This window comes from Grus americana, chromosome 6 (genome assembly GCF_028858705.1).
Source record: "Grus americana isolate bGruAme1 chromosome 6, bGruAme1.mat, whole genome shotgun sequence".
In the NCBI taxonomy this organism is placed as follows: Eukaryota; Metazoa; Chordata; class Aves; order Gruiformes; family Gruidae; genus Grus; species Grus americana.
In genome coordinates this window covers 9,569,265-9,595,777 of record NC_072857.1, presented here as the reverse complement: position 1 = coordinate 9,595,777, position 26,513 = coordinate 9,569,265, and the positions used below count along the sequence as shown (strand labels likewise).

The 26,513-nt window shown below is 37.3% G+C and overlaps 1 protein-coding gene across 2 annotated transcripts in view; it reads right to left on the bottom strand.

Moving 5' to 3' along the window:
• Nucleotides 1-26,513, bottom strand: part of DPP10 (dipeptidyl peptidase like 10) — a 296,279-nt gene that overhangs the window by 60,787 nt on the left and 208,979 nt on the right. For both annotated transcript variants that reach the window (XM_054830625.1, XM_054830627.1), the window contains 2 exons: nt 18,359-18,411; nt 18,182-18,263 (listed from right to left, as the gene is read on the bottom strand). In XM_054830625.1, the coding sequence (XP_054686600.1) occupies nt 18,182-18,263; nt 18,359-18,411 (135 nt within the window). The remainder of the gene's footprint in view (nt 1-18,181; nt 18,264-18,358; nt 18,412-26,513) is intronic.

The following is a 26,513-nucleotide window of genomic DNA, read 5'->3' as shown; positions in this document are numbered from 1 at the left end:
GAGGCAGAGTTTGGCTTTTAAAATTAAGTGAAAGAGAAAGCAAGTGGCTGGGAGAGAACTCAGACTACTTTTCCTACAACAGAGACTTAAATTGTCCAATACTATAAGGCAGATAGCAAATCACAACACTAGGATAAGAATTATTGATCAAACAAAAAAAAAAAAATTCTTGGAGTGAAATCTTGCAAATACATGTGCCTAAAATCCTGACTCCAGTAAGTAAAATTAAACATGTGCCCAAAGGTTTCCAGGGTGGGGACTTCCACATACTTCATCACTTTGTATATTGTGTTTTGGGCAATGGCACATAAACCAGAAAATTTCCCTTGTAAGGCTATCTCCAGTCAGGTATTTGGGAGGAAGTAAAAGGGCTTTTCTTATTATACACTTGGGTCTAATTACTACATCATGAGTACTAAAATGTTGACTGTAGCTACTGAATCTTCCAAAACTGCTAAAAGAGCAGTTGCTAACTGCGTATCAGACAGGTATTCTCATGAATACATCAGTGGCTTTGTGCCCAAAATGCTTTCACAGATTTCAGGCATGGCGATAAGAAAATAAATTGAAAAAGGCACAAAGTGGAACCAGGCTATGCTATCTTATATGAAAATTATTGTTACACTTTTTTAACCTCTTCTTTTCACCATCTGTTTACCAAGTATTTTTAAAGTACTTGAAATTAGTTTTTAGCTAAGACCCTTAGCTAATAATGGTGTAAATGGGGATGACTATGAAAAGCTATGGCCTTCAAAACAAAATTATTTGACTTTTTGTTTTCTTAGAGATTTTGCACAGCTAATTACGTCAAGTCTTAAAGCAAATGAAGAAAAAAATAAAGCATTTAATTATTTTATTAAGTATTTCCCAATTAATGAAAAACATCTGCAAGAGTGTTTTGGATTAGTGAGAGATTAATTCTCGATAATGATCACATTTATTTCAACTGGCTGTGAAGAATTTGAGGCTCTGCTTGCTCTAATGTTCTACCTACAGCACTAATCCTTCCCCTTCTTCCACGTGTCAGCCTCTAATCTATTTTTTCATAAACCTTCTTCTAAATTAATTTCTTCCAAAACACTTATGTATTGTTTGCAACATGTTTCACAATTACATGATTTTATTTCAGGCTGAGGTCTTAAGCAGAGCACCCAGTCCGAACAGTTAGCTCCAGATGGCACACAGCTGTGAAAACACAGAGACCTCTAATCCCGCAGCTGAACAGCAAACCCAGTGCCAATAGCTGGAGAGGCCCCCCCATGTGTCTTTAATCATTTCAAACACCACAGGCAGAGAAAAGCCGCTAAATTACAGAAAAATACTCCACTTTTTCCCTTTAGGTGCTCCACTGAAGCCTTCTGCATGGGTATATCCACACTCAATCTCTCCTCTGATTGCAGGGTAGCGTATCGTCAACAGTTCAAGCTTCTTACCCACCAGTTGGGCAGCAGCAGCAGTTTGCCTGGAGCTGCATGGAGGTCACCGTGCGATCGCTTACGCTGCGCACAGCGGTGAGGGTGTGTGACGCAGGGCTCTGAGCGTTCTACCAAAGCAGGGGCAGCTTCTCTGCCAGAGGCTGCCCGCAACCGGTTAGCCCTGGCACTTCAGAGTCACTATGAGATATTTGCACGTGTCCTAGAAATTCATCCAGACACCAAAGTTCAGACTTGTACTTCTATCCAAAAGCCCAGATTTCTTCAGGTGGAAGAGAAACAGAGATGCAGCCCTTGCTGACAAAACCTTATTCCCTGGAACCAGTCATCAGTCTCACTTGCAGAGAAAAGCTACAAAACTGAGGGGCAGATTTCTCTCAAATATTACATTGAAGTAGGCAACAATCTAGCATTAGTCCTTTCTCTAACTTATGCATGGATAAACTTATTTTTATATTAATATGTTAAGGTACGTTACCATGCAACAAGTTCTTAAAACAGATTATAGAAACACTAACCGTGTAAGTATAATGTATTGCCACTGCTGGTCCCCAATATGAGAGGGATCTTGGGTCTAGAAGCAACATTACTTACTCATGTCATGCTTCACCCAAGCTGAAGGTACGTATCCCCACTCTGTACCACAACCAGGTACTTGTTGGCCTGTGTCACAATTCTTAGTGTAGTGTGGCCATGGTGTAAAAGCCATGAGAAGGTACGCTTGTCCTTCAAGGCACAAGTTTGCAGATTCCTAGTCTAATATTTCCATATTACCTGTTGTGAAATGATAGCAGAAGTCACTAACGACTAACACATAAACCAGAAGAAAATTAGTTAGCACAGCCTTTAAAATTGTCTTGGTATTTATCACAGGGAAAACTTGGACACCTATCCCATAATGGTTTATATGTCAGGAACTTATTTTCCTAACTCAATGAGTGAATCTTTTAATTAATCCTCCAGAGTTTAAGCATGCAGATTTGTTTGACCTCCTGATTGATACCATCAGCAAAAATACATTTTGCCATCAATAACAACAGAAATATGTAATGCAAACTGCAAGTGTCAGTGGGGTTTGCGGTCACTATTTACTCTTACGTAAGTTTTAACAGATCCTGAAATTAACTTTTCAAGATAAAAAGACAATACCCAGAATCCAGCATCTTGTCTTGAAGGAAAGAAATGGTGCAATGTGACTAATGGCATGGTTTGTCATTACGTGGGTTCATCAGGACAAACACTTAGTTCAAGGAAGTTGCCAACCAAACTCTAAAGCTACCGAGCACATACAGCTGGAAAGGAAACAAAGAAGGCATCTGTATCAATACAGATAGTTAAAAATTTGGTTAAAAAAATATCTGTACAAGTACTGGTCTCTTCCTGTAAAGGTGAGTGTCCTACCTGTGAACTGAGGAAATCATCAGATTCTTCCACAGACTCTCTGACCAACAAACATATAAATAACTTTACCAACTTGGAACAACTTTGGCACTCCCACAATACCCCAGAGAACATGACAGTCTTCCTTACCATTCACATAGGGAATATGAGCTACGACAAGACTAAGGAATTTCTGATTATGCCCAGAAGGAGACCTTCAGGCATTCAGGAAATGCTGCTGCTGCAGAACTCCGGCAGCTGCTAATGACAGTGCTAAAGACATCAACCAAGGCATCTTCAGGCAGCCCATCTCTGGCTATATTCCTGTGTGACCTTGCCAAGGACACATAGTTCACTCTTTGGACTAGCACGGGTGTCTTCAGAGCCCAACGTTCTACGTAACAGATCACCCAACTGCACTTTTTGCTCTATACAGAGGGGTAAGTATTTTTACTGACACAGGAACAAGACTCATCCTGTGCACCCACGCAGATAGTCTGGCTAACCAGCTGATTCAACCATCATCATGGCTGATAGCAACATCTCAGCATAGGATCTATCAGACTTCTTCATTTCCTAAGCGTACGGCAAAATTCCATCTCTTCTTCTTGTGAGACTGCCAGCTAATTAGTTGGATAATTAATTCTTCAAAAGCTTCAAGATGTTTTTCCATCTGGGCTCGCCTCTTACCATTTGTTCCGTCTCCTGCCTCACCATACATTAACCAGGGCCAAATCCAACTGCCCTTAGTTAGATGAGTCACTAAAATTTCCAGATGAAATATGTTTTCTTGCTAACAACTGTTAACATAAATAGTATCAGCTATTCATTAGACAGAAGAAAGTTAAATAAAGAATACTTTCTTAGTTGCTCAGCAAATTTTGTATTTTGCTCTTCAGAGATCAAACCATGACTTCTCCAGTTTCAGGTACAATACTAAGTTGGCACAGCACTATTTTGCAGTTTGACCTCATACTGGGAAGAGAAAGAAGATCCCATGACACACAGCAGCTGTATTTCTCCTAGTCCTGAGTTCACGTTGGAGCATGTGGTGGAACAAAACACACAGCAATAGGGCAACCACAGAAGATTCATAGAATCATAGAATCACATTGGTTGGAAAAGACCCTTAAGATCAAGTCCAACCGTTAACCTAATACTGCCAAGTCTACTGCTAAAACATGCTCTTAAGAATGAGAATAACTTGATATGCTACCTAGACCACAGCTAAAGGAGTGCAGTTTCCACAATCTTCACATAGCCAGTTTAAGCAGCAGTTCACTAGCGGTTAAACCCCAGAGTCACAGATAGTGGCACAGAGTCCTCACACATAAATGTTATGAGGAAAAATTAGCTTGAAGCTAGATTGATCCAAACTTGCTTGGCGGTGTTTATACTGTATGATAATATGTATGCATACATATATATTATATATCCAAAGAGTCAATGTTCTTTGTTTCTTGAACAACATGCTGCTCCATATGCAAAGTTCAGTACAAACAAACAAGCAAGTGGTTTCTTAAATGAAATAATTAATTTTAAAATAGTTCTAGAGTGATTTTTAGGAAAAAAAAAGTGGTTGCAATTCCTTCTGCTGTTTTCCCCACAGTTATCGAAAATGCAGATATCTATGCACTTCCTTTGATTTGTAAACAATATTGGAACTAACAGGAAGAAATTAAAATCAAACCCCCTGCATCTACATGGAAACCATTTGGTTGTGGTTTTTCAACACTTGCTGTCAAGATAACAAGTTTGGTTTTCATTTAAGTTTTAACATATTTGTTACCACTTTCTGGTTCACGTATCTGAAAAATTATACAAATAGCTCCACCCCAGAAACTTACAATTAGTTTTCACCAATTTCAAAACCACTGCAAATCAGCCACAGTATTTGTCAATGCATTACCATCACAAATAAATACCTGGCTAGGCAACTTCTCTACCACTGTTTAACATCCTCCAAAGCTCTGATAGACACATTTTTTCTAATAGAGCCACTGATTACGTTATTCGTAGTCACACTGTAACGACTGTTCTCAAGTCCAAACTGAGCAAACATTTTCTCGTCACCTATGATTTCACTTACTATACCCCTGGGACTTAAAGACATAAATTGGGATTGCCACAGCATTATTATACCCACTGCTACAGAAGATGAGTACTCCTTTGTGCCCTTTTTCCTTGCCAAAATCTCATTTAGTTGAAGCAGCTTCCCACTGAAGAACAAGGCGCACTTAAGATTACGTGTTTTGTGTGTCAATGCAACAACAGTATAACTGCCATTTTCTTTTTTCCTCTCTCAGAAAAAAAAAAAAAGAAATGCTCATTTTGGGAAGAAAACACTTTCTAACACCTTCCAGAAGAACCAGACATACAGCCTTATATAGGAATCATTGTTTATATCCAGTTAGAAGTTCCATGATGGCATTCCAAACCTCCTGGTCCATATCAAAGCTCCTCTATGGCCAAAAGCGACAGTGCACGTGCTGCAGTGAGCCACAGAAATCCTTCAGGTCTCTGGTTACAGGAAAGAGATGGCTTTTCCTGTGTTCTCTGATGAACTGGTGTTGTGATGCCATTTGGCTTGTTTCTACCTACAGCTTGAGACTCAACATCCATCTTCAACATAATTCTACTGAATAAAGCGTTGGCACAGGGTTCACTCAAACTGCTCCTGGGCTGTATGCATGGTAAGGATGATGGGTACACCACCAATCCTCCTGTGACGATGCTCTATACATAGGTGCTTCCAAGTTAGGTGCCGATTTACTGTTCCATACATGTGAAAGTGAGATCCGTTGTATATAAAATCATATGGACAGACCAGATTTCCAGGGGGTACTTTGCATACATTGGAAAAGTAACAAGATGAAGGGTCATTATCTGCCAGCCATGCGCATGGTAATAAGCTGTGGAAGAAGCTCCATAGTAATGAACTGGGACACTCACACTTTGAGAGGCAAACAAAATGCAAGGTGGCAAACTATTACTCAAAATAGTTATAATGCATTTCACTGGTGTGACTGATTAGTCTGCTGATGTCTTTCCTACAGGTTCTGCAGTGATCACCAGAACCAAAGAGAATTATTGTGTTTTGGATAATATAAAAGACAGGAAAGTGGCTTATACAGGGTTTATAAGTGTGAACTTTGGATGGTTAGAGTATTCATTAGTGACTCTGTCAGTTACAATTACACAGACTTGTTCCAAAATCCTTTTTTTCTTCCACATCTTACAAATTTTCTATCCAGATCACATACATTACAGGATGACAACTTCAAGTTTTAGAAAATTGTATTGCAAAGCAGCTTTATATTATATCCTTTTTCCCTACATTATATCTATAGTCTATTTAGGTTTTGAGCTCCCACGGACAGAGATTGCAAGCTAAAACGTCCGATACAGTTTGCAATACAGCTGCTTTGCAAGTCTCCAGTAGTGCAGAATGGCTCTGATCTCCTCTCTGCAGATTTTTTTCTTTTGCAGGTCAATCTCTACCGGTATAAAATTTTCAGAGGTGTTCAGCTCTGACTTACTCCAGCTCTTACCCCATAGTTCCATGTGCACCACAGACCACTAAATTATGCAGATACTGGGCACAGCAGGTACCGTCAGCTACCTAAGCAAAGCATGGCAGCAGACAAAAATCTACCCTTATATGATTCATGTTTCAAAATCATGAGACACATTGCAAATGAGGCAGAAAACAAATAATAGATAATAACAAAATTATTATAATTGTAAGCGATAATAACTATATTCACTCTTAAAGGTACCAATTTTCTAAAGATTGTGATTGACCTAGACAGGAATTTTCCAAGGGGAAGCTTTCAAACCTTTGGATTATGTTGCAATTAAGGCAGAAAGGAAGTAGCTGTTGATCAGTACGAAACATGGAGACCTCAGAACACATATATCCCAATGTCATATACCACCTTTTTTATTTTTTGTCAGTTACAATATGTTAACTTTATTTTTGCAGTCATCAAGCTGCCAGACGTAGCATGAACAGCAGAACAGAACACTGAAACAGCACTTTTCTGCTGTCTAGATTAATGCCGCTGCATCCCAGCAATGTGTTACCACAATCATTTCTGAACAACTGCAAACAATCTACAAGGCTATTATATTTAATTGCTATTTAGTTTGTAAATCTACTGTAAACAATAGCAAGGATGCACTCATAATGCAGCTATAAGATTAGTTACTACTGTCATGAAATAAAACAGGCCATGAACTCACAGAGTATCAGCAACTCCATGATAACTCTGATGTTTATGTCCTTGATTTCCAATAAAAATGAGGAAGCATTGCCCTCTTTTCTTTAGATACACATTATGTTGCCTTTCTAATGATATTGGATCATGACGTTCACTAAATTCACACCCTGCCTAATCCCATGATAACTTACTCACGAGTGCAAACATTGTGCTATATGTTATATAAACAAAATCACATATAATATCTGAACTATGACCTTCACAAAAAGCTACTTTATAAATCTTTATGATTGCACAGAAGATTACAGTAAGACTGCCTTGCCCCTAAGCTGATAGTCTGGATCTACTGCTTCCTCCCTGTGGAGCTGCCTGAAGAACCACGCTGGGTGCAGCACTGTGCAAAATGTCTTTGAGGGATTGGACTGCTCACTCCTTTGGTCTTCATCTGTGTAAGTGATGTGTATAACAGACTTATCTATAAACAGTGTATGCTCAGGAACTCATACTCCTTGTTCCTTGCATTTACTGATAGCTTCTGACTAATGAACTATCATGGAAGAGCGTAGAGAGAAATGTCACTCTTACATGCCTGGGTTGCTCCTACAGACTTATAATAAAAATCATAATCTGCCCTTACCACAAAATCTTTTAAAATGATCTCTGGTATTTTGAAGGCTCATCTCACACTGATATCAAGCCTTCAGTTATGCCCAGAGTGATCAATCTGTAACAGAACCTAAAATGAAAAATTTTCAACCTAGTTACTCCGGAAGAAAAAAGGCAATGTTGGGAGATGGGATAACATCTAAGATAACTGCCTGGACTTGGTGCCAGCGAAGGAATTTTCTCTTTGGCAAAATGTAAGAAAGTAGCATCCTAACCACAAGGACCAAAGTAAAAAAAAGACATAATTGAAAATGCTGTGCTATAAAGTTATATTTAAGTTTTCTACTATTCCTATGGTGGTAGACTATCCCAGAAAACTTACATTATTCAAATGCCGAAGCAGACCAGGATGCCTCTGAGCATCTCCTATATGAGAAACCTAGCCAGGGTTTAACACAAAGCTTTGTCCTTTCAGCTGCTGTTGGTGACCCAGCCTATCTTGTGCCTCGGTCTCCCCACTGTGCACACTGTTCAAGTTGCCAGTTGTCTTTATGATGGGCCAGCATTTAGCGGATCAGATCTACCTGTACAGACTCCACAGCCATTTATCCTTCACACAGGCAGGGCATTCAATTCAACAAAGCCAGTTTCTCTTAAAATATCTCATTAGGAATGAGACAAATAGGAATGAGAAAATTCTGATATATATATATATATATATAACTCTCATAATAGCATTTCTGTTTGGGACAGTTCAGAGTCTGTAAAGCAACACTTGAAAAGAATTGTTTGCTTTCACTCCACACAAAACTTCTCTCTTCTATTTCTGTAAGTGCACTGGCACCTGCATAAATGATGAAGTGTGCAGTGTTCTGCAATACTATCTATATCACCAAGTAATACCTAGTAGTCACTAATGATCAAGCCCTGCTCATATATATGAGACGTTTATACGAATACTATTAGTGTATTACTTCTTCAGCACACCCCAGCTCCCAACTAAAGCGATAAACCTGTTGATCTGCACAGGTTTCTCTTTTCCTCATTAATGCTGTTTCCACCAGCTTAAACCAGAGCTTTCTAATACCAGTTTGTTTCCACAAAAGTACAAATGTTAAGTGTTGGCTGATTGCCAGGTCCTTCGGCCTTCTTTCCTCCCTGCCAATCAATGCTTCATTTTCTCTCATAAATCAACAGTATACCTGACTTTTTAATCCTGATTCTCCAGGGCTGTCCTGGCCTTGAAGCTGCCAGTGAATATACACTCCCCACCACTACAGATCCACAAGCAGTCCTTTGCATTCCACTGCCGGGCTCAGGCTGAGTCAGCATGAAACCCTATGTCACTATAACACAGTGCGGCAGGCGTTTAATCTGCTCTGATCCTCCAGCGCAAACACAGTGGGGAAGTCATAACCCCACAGCAGGGAAAGAAAAACCATGCAAGGACATTTACAGGTTGGTGATGGTGGAATATAATGTCCTTTTTTCAAGAAGGACTTGGTTAAAATAGAGAGAAAGAGTTTAGAAGTGTGTTGAACATGCCCAAAGCTGTGTGCTCATAATGTTTTGGTTTTTTTCTCCTCCTCACAGCTGTCTGTCTGATAGAGATTCAGCAGGGAGTCATGACATCATCATCGATGAAGTATATACAGCTTTTTTCCTTCCCCCCCCCCTTTTTTTTTTTTTTTAAATAACAAGGACCATCTACTCCATCTTTACCTATATGCACTGGGTAAAATCCTGGTTGACTGCTGTAAAAAGCCCACTGACCTAAACTGGACAAGGATGCAGTCATTTCAGCAATTTTATGAAAGAATTAAAGGCAGACTTTAGAGAGTGATGTTTTGACACAAATGAAGGTAAAGACATTCACCTGAAACTTCTTTTAATCCATCATCACTCATTCTCTAAAATCCATAGAAAACCATCAGTATATGCCACCTAATATTTGGGATTTATGATAGCAATTTGAAGGATGAATAAGATGTGGGTCCAAATTTCATAATATAATCTCATGACAGTAGCTATTTTCATGAGTGTTCATAAAGGTGTGAATGAAGATGAGCTTAAGTCTAGATTAGATAATTTTTTAGATAATTGAAATATTATATGTCCTATGTAGACCATTGGAACAACTGAACTAACTTTCAAGGACATCCTTGACAGTAGCTATATCATAAGGGAAAAAGGAGGTTCAACCCAGCTGAAGAGAGGAGTCACTGTCACTTCCACTGACAGAAACCTGACTATATTTTTGATGGACGCTATGTGTCAAGTGAGAAAATAAATGTTATCATACAGCAAACAGAACCTATCAACAGAAGAGCCAAAGGACCCTTGCCACACAGCAAGAGTTCATGGGGTTTTGCTGCCAAGTTGATTTTATTCCTTTAGCTTGTTCCCAGCTGAACTCTGTAGGCACTGGTACCACCACCAAGACTTAGAAGTATTTTGCACATCTTCTGCAAAAATTTTATAAAAAGTAAACAAATTTTGTGTTTACCATTGGCTAAAATAAACTCTGGCTTAGAACCTGAACCACAAAGGCATTAGAAATGTCAGTTCTTCAAACTCTTCTGGTTTGACATTTTGGTGCCTTACCGTAGTGATTTGCCCCTTCCTTTTCCCTATGTGATAAGGAGAAGAATAGAATATAGGTGGTAGAGAATAGAATACAGCTGGTTTTCTTGTCTCACAGATCACATTTACATTACATTACCAAAGAATGAATATAGGCAAATTTTCCACCCCATCCTGTAGTATATCATATCTTTTTGGTTTAGATTGAATATAAAGTGACTAAGTGACTATATGATCCATGGACATAGGTAAGCCTGCAATGTTTTTGGGCAGGATTTTGGAGTTATATGAAAATACAGTCCATAATAAAACTTGTTACCTGATCTTTCCCAACTCTGATTTAGCAAAAGGTTTAATCAGATTTTGACCTTTCTTTTCCTTGACTGTGTATTTAGTTTTGATGGGTGGCTATTTTTAAAGAATTTTAGACTTTTGAAGTATAATTTTTGTGTTTCTCATTACATAAAGCTACGCAATTTTCACACAAGAAGCACAGCAGTCCTATTTTATGAGCCATTGGACTTGCAGTTAATATTAGCTAACAGACGGAAGTGTGAATATTCAGATATGCTTTGTTACACATACACATGTTGAACAACATGACAGTCTAGATGAGAGGGGCGTATCGCTATTTTCATCGCTCCCTGCAGGATGCTGCACAGAAAAGTCCTGATGATTGCTTCTATCAAACATCTGTGTCTATGCTTGTTTGCATGTGTCTTGGTGGGACTGTAACTATACACACACACACACACACAAATATCTACGTGAAAAAATAATTTGCTTTCTAGCACAATGATGTGTCAAATTTCCAATATATTTGCTTAGAAAAGAGTTATTGATGTGAGAGCGGATAGAAAAGTGCGCTACCTGTGTGCATGGTTTACACACCGATTCAAGTATTAGCTGCATGCTAGAGCAGTGATAATAGAATAAGAATCAGGGAAAGGGGAGAGGAAACATGTTTCATCTCCCCTCTCAATTTATTCACTATAAAGCTGCTGGGCCTTTTATCATTCCACATGAAAAACAGTAGTAGAGCAATAATGCTGCTATAAAACATATGATTTTCTCATTATTTCTTCACATCCAGGATACAGCCAAATAGCTATTCTCACAAAGGGCTGGCAATATCTAATCCTTAATAGTTAATATTTTTAAGTTACCCTTTGATACCAGGACACGTTCATTGCCTTTCACTAAGCAAAATGATGAAGCAACTTCTTCTGTGCTCAACTTAGCTTTGCCTCCATTTAGAAAAGATCCTGGTCTCCAGACCTCAGGAAATTTCTATTGAATATATCCAATCTTGAACGTAAAAATGGGTTTTTTCCCTGTTTTCCAAAACTGCCTGTGTTTTATGGCTGCATTCTCCATTCCCCTTTTCTGAGATGGAGAAAATTGCTTTCATATTATCACTTTTGAAACTAGAGAACATGCATTTAATGCTTATCTTCTTCTCCCAATCCCTCCATATTTAAGTGGAACGGGCACCTAGAAATTAATAATTGAAAATGGAAATTAGTTCAGTAGAACACCTTCAGAGAAACTAATAATTTAATTTTTTCTTTGAAGAATAGTTTGAATTTAATTATACAGAAAGGCAAAAAACATTTATATTTTACAATGCTTGTTTGGGAAATCCAAGAGGAAATCCAATGTGTAGCAGCAGCTTAGGAGGAATACAGTTTATCAAAGACTTTTAGGTAACTAATTCTTCTGTGAAGAAAACTATTGTATTGCCCATGCTCAGTATGGCTCTGATAAAAAGCAGTTCTAGTATCAAAAATGAAGCAGCAGAAAGCTTTTGCAAATACGCTAGTAAGTGGCTTTCATATAATTTCATAACATGAAAAAACCAACCCCAAAACCAGAATGCCCAGTCTTGCAAAATAACACACAATCTAACTTTAGCTGCTGGTCAAAAATGGCTATTAAAACAGTGTTTTTCTGTGCCTTTCTTCTGTAAATATTTTCACTTTTTGTTTCAAATCCTCAGCCTCTGACCCAGTAAGTTTCCCAGCTGGAATCTAGAAATGTAATAAAAACATTTTGAAGAGAAAATAAAAAAGCTTTAGTAGCCTCCCTAATTTCTCATGGCCTTCAGAAAGGCATGACTTCAGCATTTGCCAGAATTATGGTCAAATCCCTTAATGACTCACTAGGTGGGTAACGCTCAACCATACAGGTTCCCTTTCTTCTTAGAGACATCTTCTGCAAGACAAAGGATCTCCAAATATGCTTTGAAGTACAGAAATTCTATAAGAAACCCCTCATACATTTTAAATAAGAAATCATACTTGAGGTCAATGTCACATTAAAATGTTCTTGTTTATTTCTGGTTTTCAGAATAAATTCAAGCATTTTCCTTTCAGTTTTACTGCCATTTGCCTCATTAGCATCATGATTAAAAGGAAAGATAAAATAAAGCCTTGACATTTCCATATGTGATTTTAAGTTACTCATACAAAAATACAGCAAGTCAAAAGAGCAAAACACTTTGAAAATAAAAATAGCAGATTAAATATATTTATTTAGAACTTACTTCATTAGCATTAATTAAGCTTCTACTTGGCTCATGAACCCTGAGAGATCTTTTCTTCTTCATTTGCAAATGGCAGTGTATTTGCCAGGAGGGGGTGCCAAGTACCCACAGCATTAATTATGCAAAAATAAAACACACGGCAAATGTTTTACAGAAAGTTAAGTTACCAATTTTTATAGTAGTTGTACTTTGAACCTTGATAGAGCAAATAGTAAATGAAGCTTTCAGCAACTAATGGCTGTTAAAGCATCTGTTGAGCAAGGTATGTGTCTAGCATAGTCCTGCTGATTTTTCATTTACTAAAATTAGTCTAGTCCTTGGCAAATAATATAACATCAAAGAACTTTTCTGCTGCAGCATTTCTATTATCTAAAATGGTATTCGAAGGCCATATAAAAAAGCTAAAATTTTGAAGAGAAGACAATTCTAAGGAAATGCTATGTTAATACAGCAATTCAACAGTCTGATAGATATTTGCATTTCTGTGGGGCAAACGGTGGGGGTGGAAGGCAAGATGAACCTCCAAATAAGACAACCAGTATAAGGGTGACTGATCACAAAGCAGAGGGTCAAAGAGTTCATGAACTGGTACATTTATTAGTAACAATTAAAGCAGATTTTGCTCTGTTTTGTTTCTGTGTTTCTGTTTGTAAGCTTGTTTTTAGGTAGTTTTAATATAAGGTGCGGTCCTTTTTCACTGGATTTTTTTTTTGTTCTTTTTGTAAAAGCTTCAGCTTCTAAGCCCTATTCCTTTCCTTTTTTTTTTTTTTTAATAAAAGGGCAATTTTCTTGTTTTCTAATGTTTAAAATATTTTCTAAAAATGGATGAGAGTATTCTGAATCCACAGCCAGCTACAGTAAACAAATTGTTCTTTGTGTATACAGGATAATAGGTAATTCTACACAATGATGACCTAAATTACATTAAAGCATAGAAAAAGCTCATCTTCAGTCCTACCTTTGATAATGTTATGTTTTGTTGATGGCATCAAATTTTGACAAAGCAAGCCATCAAGCTTCTACAAAATGATCTTTTTAGTATTCTGGATAGCTTTACTATTTTCTTGATTTCTGCTTTGTTAAAATATGTATTTATTTATGCATAGACATTCATACATAAGTCAATCGATCATTATTTATGTTGATCCATCCAAATATATATGCTCCCTTCAAAAACACTTCATATATCAAAAGAAAAATGAGCTCAATGCAATAAATAACATAGAATACCTATTATAAATACAAAGGCAAAGTGACTTACATGGATATATGTTCATAGAATAAAGTGAAAATAAAGTATTACATACAAAATAAACAACGTTACCAACCAGGCAGAAGAAACTTTATGTAAAAGTTCTAAGAAAAAGCGATGTCAAACTGAATAACTTCTAACCACACTTCACTGGGAGCTACTTGAAGTAACCTATCCAGTGACTAATCAGAAGAACTCTCCGTATCGCACGAAGCACTGCAGAGAAAGACTACATCTTTCACAGACATCTCTGCATGCACTGGAGACCAGAGGTCAGTTTTTACATTCAGGCTTCTACCGGGATACATCTCCATAGATAGATTCAGACAGAAAAGGCCCTCTCCCCCGTGTCAGATACAAGCCAGGTCCAGCACAGAAACATGAAAACCTTTGCTACAAACTACTGGAGAAAATAAGGCCAAAGAAGAGAGGACACTGTATACAAATTGGGTATTTCAACACCAGAGGACCTTTAAAACCTTCTAAAGCATTGTCTTCCTCAGCAAAGCCTTCCTACCAGGTATGGGACACCTCTTTCTCAGATACACGCAACGAGGTCTCTAATTAAGTAAACTGGAGGCAGAAAAATGTTGACGAAACCAATTAGATATTTAGTTGTGCTGGTTTGTTTTCCCTGGAAATACTTAATGCTGTGGTAATGGATTCTACAGAGGCGAGGTAAAGAGATCATCAACTGCTCTCTCTCAAAATTTTAATCAAATATAAGCAAATATGAGAAATAGTTAGCAAATACATAAATAGCTCCCTAACATACTAACACACACTGAAATGGTATTTTAGATCTGGCACAGTTCTAACACAGTTAAAAGACAGCACTTTAAAGAGTGTGACCTTGAAAACAGTTCTCAAAAATAACAGCTATGCGACCTTAAAATACATTAATTCATTAGATAAAAGTTTGTTCTCCCCAACGGCAAACATTTTCAATTTCACCACCAAAATGTCATGACTCAAACAGCAGATGTTTCTCTGAGCTTTTCTCTTAATCTTTACAAAATCCTCTACTCTAGGTAAATAGCAAGAAACTGAAATAACTTGCAACCGCTGTGGTAGCTTCAAAACAATGGTATCATGGCGCGATCATTTGGTATCTGATATAAACCTCTCTCTGTTGTTCTTCACTAGTCACATGTGGCCTGCCATTCCCTTAGACAACCCTAGAAATTATGCGTAACAGTAGACAACTTAGACTGATGCAGGATTTTCACAAGGATGTAAAGTATTACCGTATACTTGATTTCACTGCAGCCATATTTCCTCCTCTGTGCAATTAGCACTTCCTGGCTTCATATAAATTTTCCTGCTCAAACATTTAATTTCTTTTTTTTTTTCCTTCATCTTCATATACTATCTATTTGAAAGCCTTGACTATTCCCCCTCATTTGAAGAACTCCAATTAAGATTCCTGTGTGGGCTATATTGTTACTCAGGTTGCCTGCAAAAATAAGGATTGGAAACATCTTACTTTACACTTTCGTCAATTTATTGAAAATAGTTGATCCAAGTCCATGTGTTTTCCCGCATCATTTGAATTTCATCCAGGGCTTTCCAAACAGAGCGTAAAGTTGGGATCTTTGGCTCAGTCAGGCATACCTGTGCCTTGGGTTTCACATCTGCTAATTTTGCTGACTATAGCTATAGTATTGCTATTCTCTTCTGCACTGCACCTGGAAGGGTGCTATTCCTCTTCATTTTAGAGGTCTACATATACTTTGTTTATGTGATGGCTACAGAGTATTTGTCATGGGTCTTTCTAGATGAAATTTTTGTATATAGCTAACTTGTTCTCTGCTTGTTCTTCAGTTGCAACGAATGGCTCTTGGAGATTACTCAGGTTAGTACACTATGATTATTTTGTTTAAAGTAGGTATTCCAATGTTTGTTTTACTTACTATTAATTATTACTATTTCCTTATTACATGAAAAAGACACATAAGTGTTGTTTCGGAAGGGACTTTGGTAAGCCAATCGTGTGTTTGGCAACATGGATCCATGAGACTGCACCTTTGTTTGAACCCAGACACGTGCTATTGATAGCTACTGCTGATGGATTATCACGCTTTAGATCTTTCCCTTTACAGCTTCCTCTTTACCCAGGTCCACTGCCGATTGCTTCCTATACTATTTTTATTCAAAACTGACTGATAAAGTGTTTGCTCTAATGAAAAACTTTGTAATTGAGAACCATTATGGCAATGCGTCCTCAGTCACACATCTTTTCTCTACTTAACCTGTTCTGCTGGAATGATCTCTACCATCCTGTTTCTGTTAGAGGCAGCTGTTCCTTGGACGGTTGCGACAATCACTGTTGACAGTGGTCGTTATTCATTCATGCTCCTTCTACATTTTTGGCTTGTGGCTGAAGTGGGAGGGTAATGTGGCAAGGCACTTCCGTGACTTTAGAAACCTCCTTCTACCACATAAAGAGCTTCAAGAGGACATCCTTCTTATCGGCAATTCTTATGGAAGTGACTTTCAGTACACTGTCATTGCAGGTGCATATCTATATGACAACACTTGGTATCATTCAGAGTGCACAGAAGAATTTCTGTTTCAGTCAAAGTTATTATTTCCTAATTCTGCAGACCATATGGCACCATAAAGCCCACAGTAAAGCAGATATTTTTGAAGCATGACATTAACTTCACTAGGGATATTAACAAAGATGAGTAATGTTATCCTCACTGAAGTATGAATTATGCCAATGTTTTCAAATTTGGATGATTAAGGTTGTACCTCAAATGACCATCTATTTTTTTGCAGTTCTGAGACTTAACAGGAGTCCACCTGTGTCCATATCTGAAAGTATTCATACACATTTCCAGCATGACAATCTAGGCAAAACTGATAAAGTTTGCATTATTCTGATTTATTATTTTTCTGAAGTTTATGATTGGTAAGTCTGCCCCTGTTCTTAAGATACCTCTCAGGAAAACAAAAAAATTCATTTCTCAGTAATCACTGCATGTAATTTTAGTTAGACTTTAGGTTGTTTATCAGAGGTACAGCACAGACAAACTGTGCTGCAATTTAATTTAAAATATTTTAAAATTCTGTTCAGTTTTGCAAACGCATCACCTTTCTGCTACAACCTACACAGGTTGCCACATGCCATAATACTGCCTGCTAAATACCTATGTATTTGTTACCATCAATCCTGTCACCATGCTCTCATTATTAATAAATTAATGTTGTTAATTATTAAAGCATACTGAGCATGTTCCAATTACTTTTTCCTTCCTGCCTCCACTTGCTTAATGCAATACATTCTAACCAGAAACATTTTTTACATTCCCACCATCTTGATGAATGATACAAGCAACAGGGTATATTCTCTTGACATCCAACTTATAGCCTCTCTGCATGAACAAGTCAAACGTGGAAAGAGGCTTTGGGATCATGCCTGCGGGCATTAATGAGCTTATTAGAACATTGTAACAAGGATTATCTGAAATTCTTATTCAGAGAGTTGAAGCTTTTATAAGTCTCTTGCCTTCAACTACCAACACAGGTCAGTTTAAAACCACCGCAGTTCTAAAAACACCATTTTTTCTTCTCATATTGAGATTCGTCATGATGATCATGGATGATTTATGTTCATTAAAAAAAATGGTAAAACTTTTGGTAGAAAACAGTATATGAAACATAGCATTTTGGGGTTTATTACTATGAATTCAATGTAGCACAAATTACCTTGGCAGTAATTTTCATACTGAAATGAAAACACCACTTTTCATTGAATCCATCACATCCACTTTTAGATGTGAAGCTTTTGCCCACAGTTTTCATTGAGCTTGCACTTGAAAACTTCTCTTCACCTTCAACTTTCCTTCTCTCATAGTAGTAGCAATAAAGATGGTTATTCTGAAAATTACTTGAGTGTATATTTATACAAAGAGGTGATTCTTTCAACAATTGTAAAATTTGCTTATTGGGATTATACTGGGAAAACATGTTTACATCTTTTAAATAAATAAATAAATAAATAAATAAATCCCCTGAAAGCTATAACAGGACCATACTAGCATCATGCAGAAATATATAGCAAAACTTATCTTAAGACTTTTAATTCTTTTTTTTTTACGTCAGTCTGTCTGGAGTAAATACATTATTAAACTATAGCATTTTTAATGCTTACCAGTTGCTGTCCTTGGATGCCCCAGGCTGCATACTGTAAAACTGAATCCTCTACTTCTGGAGGGTTTAACTCCCAAACTTCCCTTAAAAAAATGTAAACATTTTTACTTGAACACACTGGCATCACCTTATGTATAGAATCACTGACAATGACATCATATTGAACAATGTGACCTACCTTGTGTGTATGTTATAAATCACATATGAAGCTGTATAAGAATAATGAAAAACCTGTGACAAAAAAAAAGAAAGCATAAGAATTACAAAAACAAATACTGGATTAAATAGAGACTATCATTATGACAGTCACAGTTTTTCAATCCCTGTAAACACTGATATCTTTATTACTGAAAGATTTTTCTGAATTAATTACAACCAATAGACTTGAACCAGGGTTTGAATACTGTATGAAGGACACACATACTAATCTACTAATTTAACTGCACACTTAACCTGTACAACTGCACAGAAAAGGTCACAATCAGAAAAATCTGTGTTCCTCTTTAACAAAAGGATTTATAAAATCAAAACAAAACCAAACAAAACCCCCCAAGAACATACATTAGGAAAATAAATTACTTTTTCTTGTATTTCCTCATCAAGCTATGGTCAAAATGACTGTACAGACATTGCAGTTATTTTCCTTGAAATGCAGACAGATACAGGGTCATATGATATTTGTCTGACCACCTGCTACGTACAGACTGAACGACCTTCTGAGCTATGGCTCACAGAACAGAAGAGAAAAACTGAGTGCTTACAGGCATCTGTTTGGTGTGGCTTTCCTTAAACGTGTTTCAGTCTGATTTTGACCGACTGACTTTGAAATTCAGGGAAAGTTTGTTTTATCTGAGATTTTTCATATGCAACATTTTGGGTAAAACAAAGAGATATTTGTCAGTAAATGTTCCTAATTCGTCAGGAAGTTACCAGTGACTTCTGGTCTCAGAAACCCCAGGATTCTCTGGATGGGAGAGAAAAGCAAATCTGATGTCCAGTTTTATGCTCTTGTCTTAATTTGTTAAAAATTTTATTGAAGGTGACTGAAATCAACAGGATTGTTATCTAAGTGAAAAATATCAAGGCCTGATGTATGCGGACCCAGAAGATCCATGGTGGGGAACAGCATGGTACAGCATATAATGTGATGTACCACCACACCGAAGGGCTAAAATCAAAGCAAACTATTACAGTTTTTCTCTAAAGTCAAACATTAGTCTATATACATATAGTGAGTAACAGACATTTTGCTGTCTTCCAGGCTTGGGTGATTGCTTTTAAACTAGCTCATTTCTTTACCACTCTCATTATGAAAATAGCATAATTCCATAGTATTAATTAGTTTTATTATGAATTTAAATTACCTCATAGTCTTGGAATATAAAATATATTTGTGATTAATTATTACTGTACTAAGAGAAACTCTTCTTTTTTATGTAAACCACTGTCAGAAAGAAACATTGGGTGACATGCGCAAGACTTACTGTAGCTTCACGTCTACAGAGGTACCGTATTTCTGCCTGGCACATGAAGGACTTATTTCTGGACAGTGTCAGGGTATTTCCAGTTAGATGGAAACAGATACAGCTGTAAAGCCGAAACCTTGATACAGATATATGTGTTGGGAACTCTTCAGTTTATATTATCTGCACCAGGAATCTTTCACTATCTCCTCCAAAGAGACGAGACAAAGGAGGATCGCACATGAACAGAGCCATCGGAATCTGCCGCTATTGCACACAAGAAGGCTTTTAGAGGTTGTTATTTTGGCTGGAGGTCATTCAGTAACATAACCATCTGAAACACCCTTCCACTGACTCCATTTCCATTATTAGCTTGCTGTCAACACACCCCAAGAATTTAGCATGTCCTAAATCCTTTCTGATTGATACTGCAAGAAGCCCACAAAGGTCTGAAAGATTAGTAACTGTACTTTGTGCAACAGTTCAAATTCCCTTCCGTAAAATTTCCCTTTTTTCACAAGAAGCACTGCCATTTTCCAAGTCTATGATGATCAACATTGAAAGTGTTTCTTCAATGAGAAGAATCACACATATATTAACAATTATGCCCCAAACTGTTTTGGTTTTTTTTTAATTACAGCTTATGATGAAGTGTTTGATCATGCAAGATACCAGCCTCTTCTGAGAAGTGCTAAGTGTGGCAGAAATACAGAAAAATTATAATAATGTTATGATTACTGTAAGAGGTACAAAGACACCAAGAAGAGTATTTTAAGAAATTTGATTGATACTTATATTCTCTAAATAGCTATCATAAACACACTACCACCATGCCTCTATACTATATATACATACATCTAATTTTACACATACTATATATACATATACATCTAATTATATATGTAGCAGAAGTAGACTACCTGCTTACATATCATAATGTAAGTTCAGTGGGGTTTCTGGGAAAAATTAACCTGGTAATAACACGATGACTGTCAAGATAGAGTTATTCAAGTACTGCCGGTAAGACAATGAGGCAACCCATTGGCTTCAAAGCTCCTGCTTTCTTTTATAAATCTTACATTGCTAGAGGTAAGAGATGGCAGATCAAAGGGACATTAACGGTTAAATCATGGTGGTTTCTGCACAGGGCGTACATTGCCGGAGGCTACCCAGAGGGGCACTTGCCAGCAGCTGTTAAAGGGGACAGTCTCACACAGCCAGTTAGAGCAAAGAGGAATGGGTCTCTTGCCCTTCCAGGAAAATGGAAAAGTATATCACGGATAATGTGTGGAGAGGTCATAAGTATTTAGAACAGAAATATTTTAAAAGTAAATTATTAGAATATATTTCAACAAGAAATGATGACTAATAAGTCATTTTGATAGCTTTAACAGAAAATACGCTATAGTAACAAGAAGGACACTTCATATTTCACGTGGAAACTCTCCTCTTGCCTTGTAGCAAAATTTCTATCTAAATGTTTATGTAGAATATTAATATCTTTGTGTTCTAAGTATCAGTACCTTTGAAAGAGCTCCACAACCAGAGGAGACCAACATTACAATGAAGTCACGTTCGGAAAGGATGCTGACATTTTTCTTAAATTACTGATGTTGGTTTTATTTCTTAATAGGAACACCATGAATAAATTACAAGTAGGAAGTTTCCTAATTCATCCTGCTTGCAATAGTCACATACTGAAACACCATCATTATTGAAATTAAAACAAACAAAAAAAAAGAGGATGTAGAAAAATCTTTCTTTTTCAAGTCTGGCTTATTATATAAATGCCATATTTTGAGGGACCTCTCACAGTTTTGTATAAAGGCTTATCCTTTTAGGATCTCCACTATTTTGGAAAAGCTTTAGCTTGCACAGAGCCATGTCAGTGGCTGGGAACACACGACTCTTGATCCTTAATGTACCAGATCCAACATCATGCAAGAGGAGCCCAGCTGAGGGCACCACGCCTGACACTAACCACAGGGAGCATCAAGGACTCTCAAAATACCAGGATCAAACCTCCCATGCTGCTACCAGCCATGTCCCCACTGGAAGAGGCATAGGCTCTTCCATACATAGGCTTGGGGGATTTTGCCCTGCAACTCTTCTTTTGTGGGATGTGCACTAATCAGGAAAAAAAAATCTGATAATTTATGATGGAGTTTGCAAAGAAACAGACTGAGAGGTCACATGGGTAAAGCTCAGGCTGCAGTGTCCCTTCGCACAGTGTATTTACAGTGAAGGCTGGTCATCATCTTCACCATTCCAATCCAAAGTGCTATCATTCCTATACTGAAACGTTTTCAAACAGTTCTTGTACTCCATGCCTTCTAACTAGGGTCATATCGAAAGACTAAACTAAGGCTAATATTTGAACACAGACAGTAAGTTACTCCAGCTGATAAAAATATGACGTACTTAAATAGTGTGAAACTGAGGAAAAGGGAGGAAGGTTGTAGTGAAAAAATATTCATCTTCTAGGTAGAAAGAAGAGAATCAATTAATGAATATGGACACAAGGAAGGTCTCTAGGAAGTGAAGCAATGTAGGAGAGCAAAGCCTTTTCAAATATTAAATGCATGCATTTCTGTACTGTCATATCACTGGAGGAAAATGAAGAGGAAAATGGCCTGGAATAGTTTATTAATATAACTATACACGTTCAGGTGGGACACTGTGGGGAGCCTTACCTCCATGCATGGCATGGGTGCTTGATAGGGTTCAGGCCAGCCTGACAAGTAAATAACTTGCCTGTTTCTATTGTGATAAGCTGGAAAATGTTGCCCACAATGTTAAGAACTGTGAAAATGGCTTTTTAGATCAAACAGACAACATACCTCCCCCTCAATATAATTTATTTAATTTTTCTTTTGCCACAGAATGCAGTAGGTAATAATGTTGCATATCGTACGTTTCTTCTGAATTCAGTCTTTCATCAATTTATAAACTGAAGACGGGCTTTCATGTGATGCTGCTCAACACTGAAAAAAGCTGCATTTGTATACGAAAAAATAAAATTACAGAACTATATTACAAAGGACCTAAAAGAAAAAGGTGAAAAAAGTATTTCAAGACAAATTACTCCAGTCAAAACTTATTGAAATAACAATCTATTATTCAGCTAACAGCCAACAATAAAGAAAAAAACACACTTATCAATCACAATCTGAACTTTTAGATGACATATTGTTCTGGGTTTTATATGTCCTTTATTTTGTACCTTTCAAGGAATGTCTTTGTCTTTCTAAAGTTTCTAAATTGAAGTACTGTCATGGAACCCAATGCATAGCCCAGCAAGACGCAGGAAAACAATGTGCAATATACACTTAGCCAAATGCACTCCACTAATTCTGTAATATACTCCAGGAAATATTCAGTTTGGGTAATTTGGAAAACATCCCTCAGCAGAACAGTGTTTGTACTAAAATGCTGCCAAGAAAACCTCACTAGCAGTATTTCTATAGGATGACAAGGGCCCTCAGCTCCAAGGAAACGGAGGAGAGCTGATGACATTAGCACCTCACAGCACTATAATCACAAAATGCTCGGGCATGCCAAACACCTCGACGCATCCTTTATCCATTTCCTATATTATAAACCCATTATATTCTTTCACGTGTTATTTATTTAAAGCAATAATGATACCTCCTTGCTAGCATGGCTTTTTGCAAGGTAGTGAAAACTCTCCTGTATTTTCTTTTTTACCCATGCAGACACTCACACTCTGAACTCCTCTCTGCAGTTCTGAGTGCTGCTAGACTCTGTAAATTCTCCTTTCAGATTCAAAACTTCTCATAGGGCATAACAGCACTCAGTCTGAGCAAGAATGATAAAAAATGACAGTATATGAAATGCACTGAAAATTTTAGCATATGCAGTAATATTTTTAGTTACCCCAAAGTTTACCAGCCAAATGGGTTATATATCTCACACACAATATTGCTGTGGTAGATATCTATTTATTTGCATTGTACCTAGCAAATAACAAAGACATTATTTAAAAGCCATGTTCTACCTATTAACAAAAAAAAAAATTGCAGTGAAATATCATTAAATAACTGAAACTTCAGAATATGCCATCATGCCCATCCCACTTATCTCAGAACGCGTACATTGACTTGGAAAGAGAGGAAGTTTGTCAGATAAGGTTCAAAACTGTGCAGATCTTCCTGATTCATCAGATCTTTTATGGGTTAATTTACACTTCTGATCACATGGAAAACAAAATCTGGTATTTTAAAAGACTAATCTGAATGAAAAATAATTCTATTATTATTCTAAGAAATAAAGGAATTAATCAGAATTAAAACCAGAATGATCAACTTTAGCTGTGGGAAGTGTTAACTGCTGCAATAGATGGATGCCTCCCAAATAGTATTATTCATAAAAAGAGACAAAAGAGAAAGATCAAGGAACTCTTTTTATTGCTTCACAGGCACAAGTCAGTTATTAGGCAGTTCAAAGCTAAGAGAACCCCACCTGGAAAAGGTTTTGTGTGCCTGAAAGCTTTTCTATTTTTTCCAGCTACATCAGTTGGTCTAATAAAAGATATTACCTCTTCCCACAAATTTTATCTCATTTATCTCTTCAGGCCATCACATCTATAACAACAATGTTACTGAGAAACAAAGATTCCCGAGCCTTGCTGAAAAAAAAAGGACTAACTAAAACTAAAAACGATCCTTCCTAATTAATAGCCTGTGTTACAATATATTTCACAAAATACACGCGAATTGAGAAATCAAGGGAGAGGACACACTGAAGCAGGGAAATATACAGGAATACATCTTGCCAAGGACATTCACTTCTTCATTCATCCATGGCCCTTCTAAGTTTTTAAGATCTTTCGTAACACATTAGTGAAATGGCTCGGCAAGTTTTCAAAATGCTTCCGTGGGTGCCAGACATAGGAACTACTGGCTGTTGTTACACAGCTTGAAGAACAGCAACGCGAGTAGGATTTTGCCTTCATCCTCTTTCCTACAATTGAATTAACCATTCGAAGAATTACTGAAAAATCTACTTATGCTCAAAACCGAACCAAAAGACTTTGACATGGTAAAGTGATTACAAGGTCAAGATAAAAGTTAACCAACCATTCATCCGTCATTCATGCAAGGAAGTACTCCCACACGACGACACGAGGAACCTCATTCACAGCTCCAAGATCAAACCTTCAATAAACCTTCACTAAAGACTGAAAATTCAATTTAGACAAAGAAATGCAAACATATACTGCTTCCTCTTTTGCCTTTGGGATAAAACTGTCTTGGAAGAAAAATGGAGCCAGCAGAACCTGCCATGAACTACAAATAATAAGCAAGTACCAGACGCAGAGTGGAGAGAATGAGGGGAATGTGATGAAATATAGACACACGGGATGGTTACCGAGACCTTTTGAAGGGATTACTGAAATTAATGCGCTATGCTTGCAACAGTTGCATCCAAAGCAAGTGACACAGCAGACAATATGAGACTGTGTTGATGACTTTGGGAACGTCTATCCCACAGATGCACACAACCTATCTAACTCCACATGATTTAACCCCAGCTAACGGGGAGGGCAATGAAGTGCAAAGCTGAGCTAGTTGCGCGTGAGCTCACAATCCAGGGCTTTGGCACGGCTTCTCAAGCGTGACGCTGCATTGATCCAGCCACAGCATTTTCAGACCGCAATTAGTATCTACACACAGTGTGACAACATACAAATTAAGACTAAAATGAGGTTGGATGGCTCTATAACATATTCGGTTGTAAGGTAGAGACCTGACTTTTGCTACTTAATTTTCAGCTAGCATGAAATGAGCCAGCCAAAACAAATAATTGTATTACGTATTTTCAGTAAGTCGAGTTACTGTATATTCAAATTCACTCTCTATACAAAATCACAGTCTATACAAATTATACAAAATTATAAAAGTCTATACATATTAGCTATATAAATTATGCAAGTTATTGTCTAAATTATTTCTCCTCTAGGTAGTGATATCTTACTCTTAGTTTTGCTCAGGGTACACTGGTATAATTCAGATTTCCAACAATGAAAATGAGAAAAGACTTTGAGCCAGTCATTAATGTCATATACAAACTCTTTATTCTGCTACACATTTGGAGAACACCAAATTATTTGTGGCCAGATTTCATCCTTTGTGTCTGCTGACAGCAAATGAGTTACAGTGGGAAGGTGTTAGTCTCTGCCTCATGCTATCAGAATTCCAAGCAGCAATTTCTTGCTCTCCAAAAAAATGGACCAACATTCACAGAACAAACTTCTATTCCTTATTTCCTTTTTATGATCTTTAAGACATGTGACTTTTCCAGGACTGCAGTGCAAAGAGAATGGAATCAGTACCTAATGTGCTGAGCCAGAACTTTCACAAAACACTAAAAATGATATATTCTTTTATTCCCTTTGTATTACGAGATGTGTGACACCCCTGTTAGTAAAACCTGTGATGGAGTTAATAAGATGAAATCAGTAGCAGCATGACTATTGCCAAAGGCAAAGTACAGCTGCTGGATGAATCCTCCTTCCATTCTGCAATTTATGTGCTAAATAAATTAATAATGTTAATGTTATCAGTAACATTATTAGGTAATACCCACCTTCCTTTAAAACTGCATTATCATTCACTGCAAATGTTCCCCATTTGCCTGTCCAGTCTGACTCCATGTGTTCCCCAGCATAGGAACTGCTTCTAAAGGGGATTAAACAATGAAATATGGCATGGTCTTGTTTGGGTGTCATGTAATTGGCTGCTTGAATGTGTAAAAAGTGAAGCGAGCTCTGCAGCATTCACTTCCAAGCCACAGACTTATGAAACCAACACCTGCACTACAAATTAAGAATTTGAATAAGACATACAC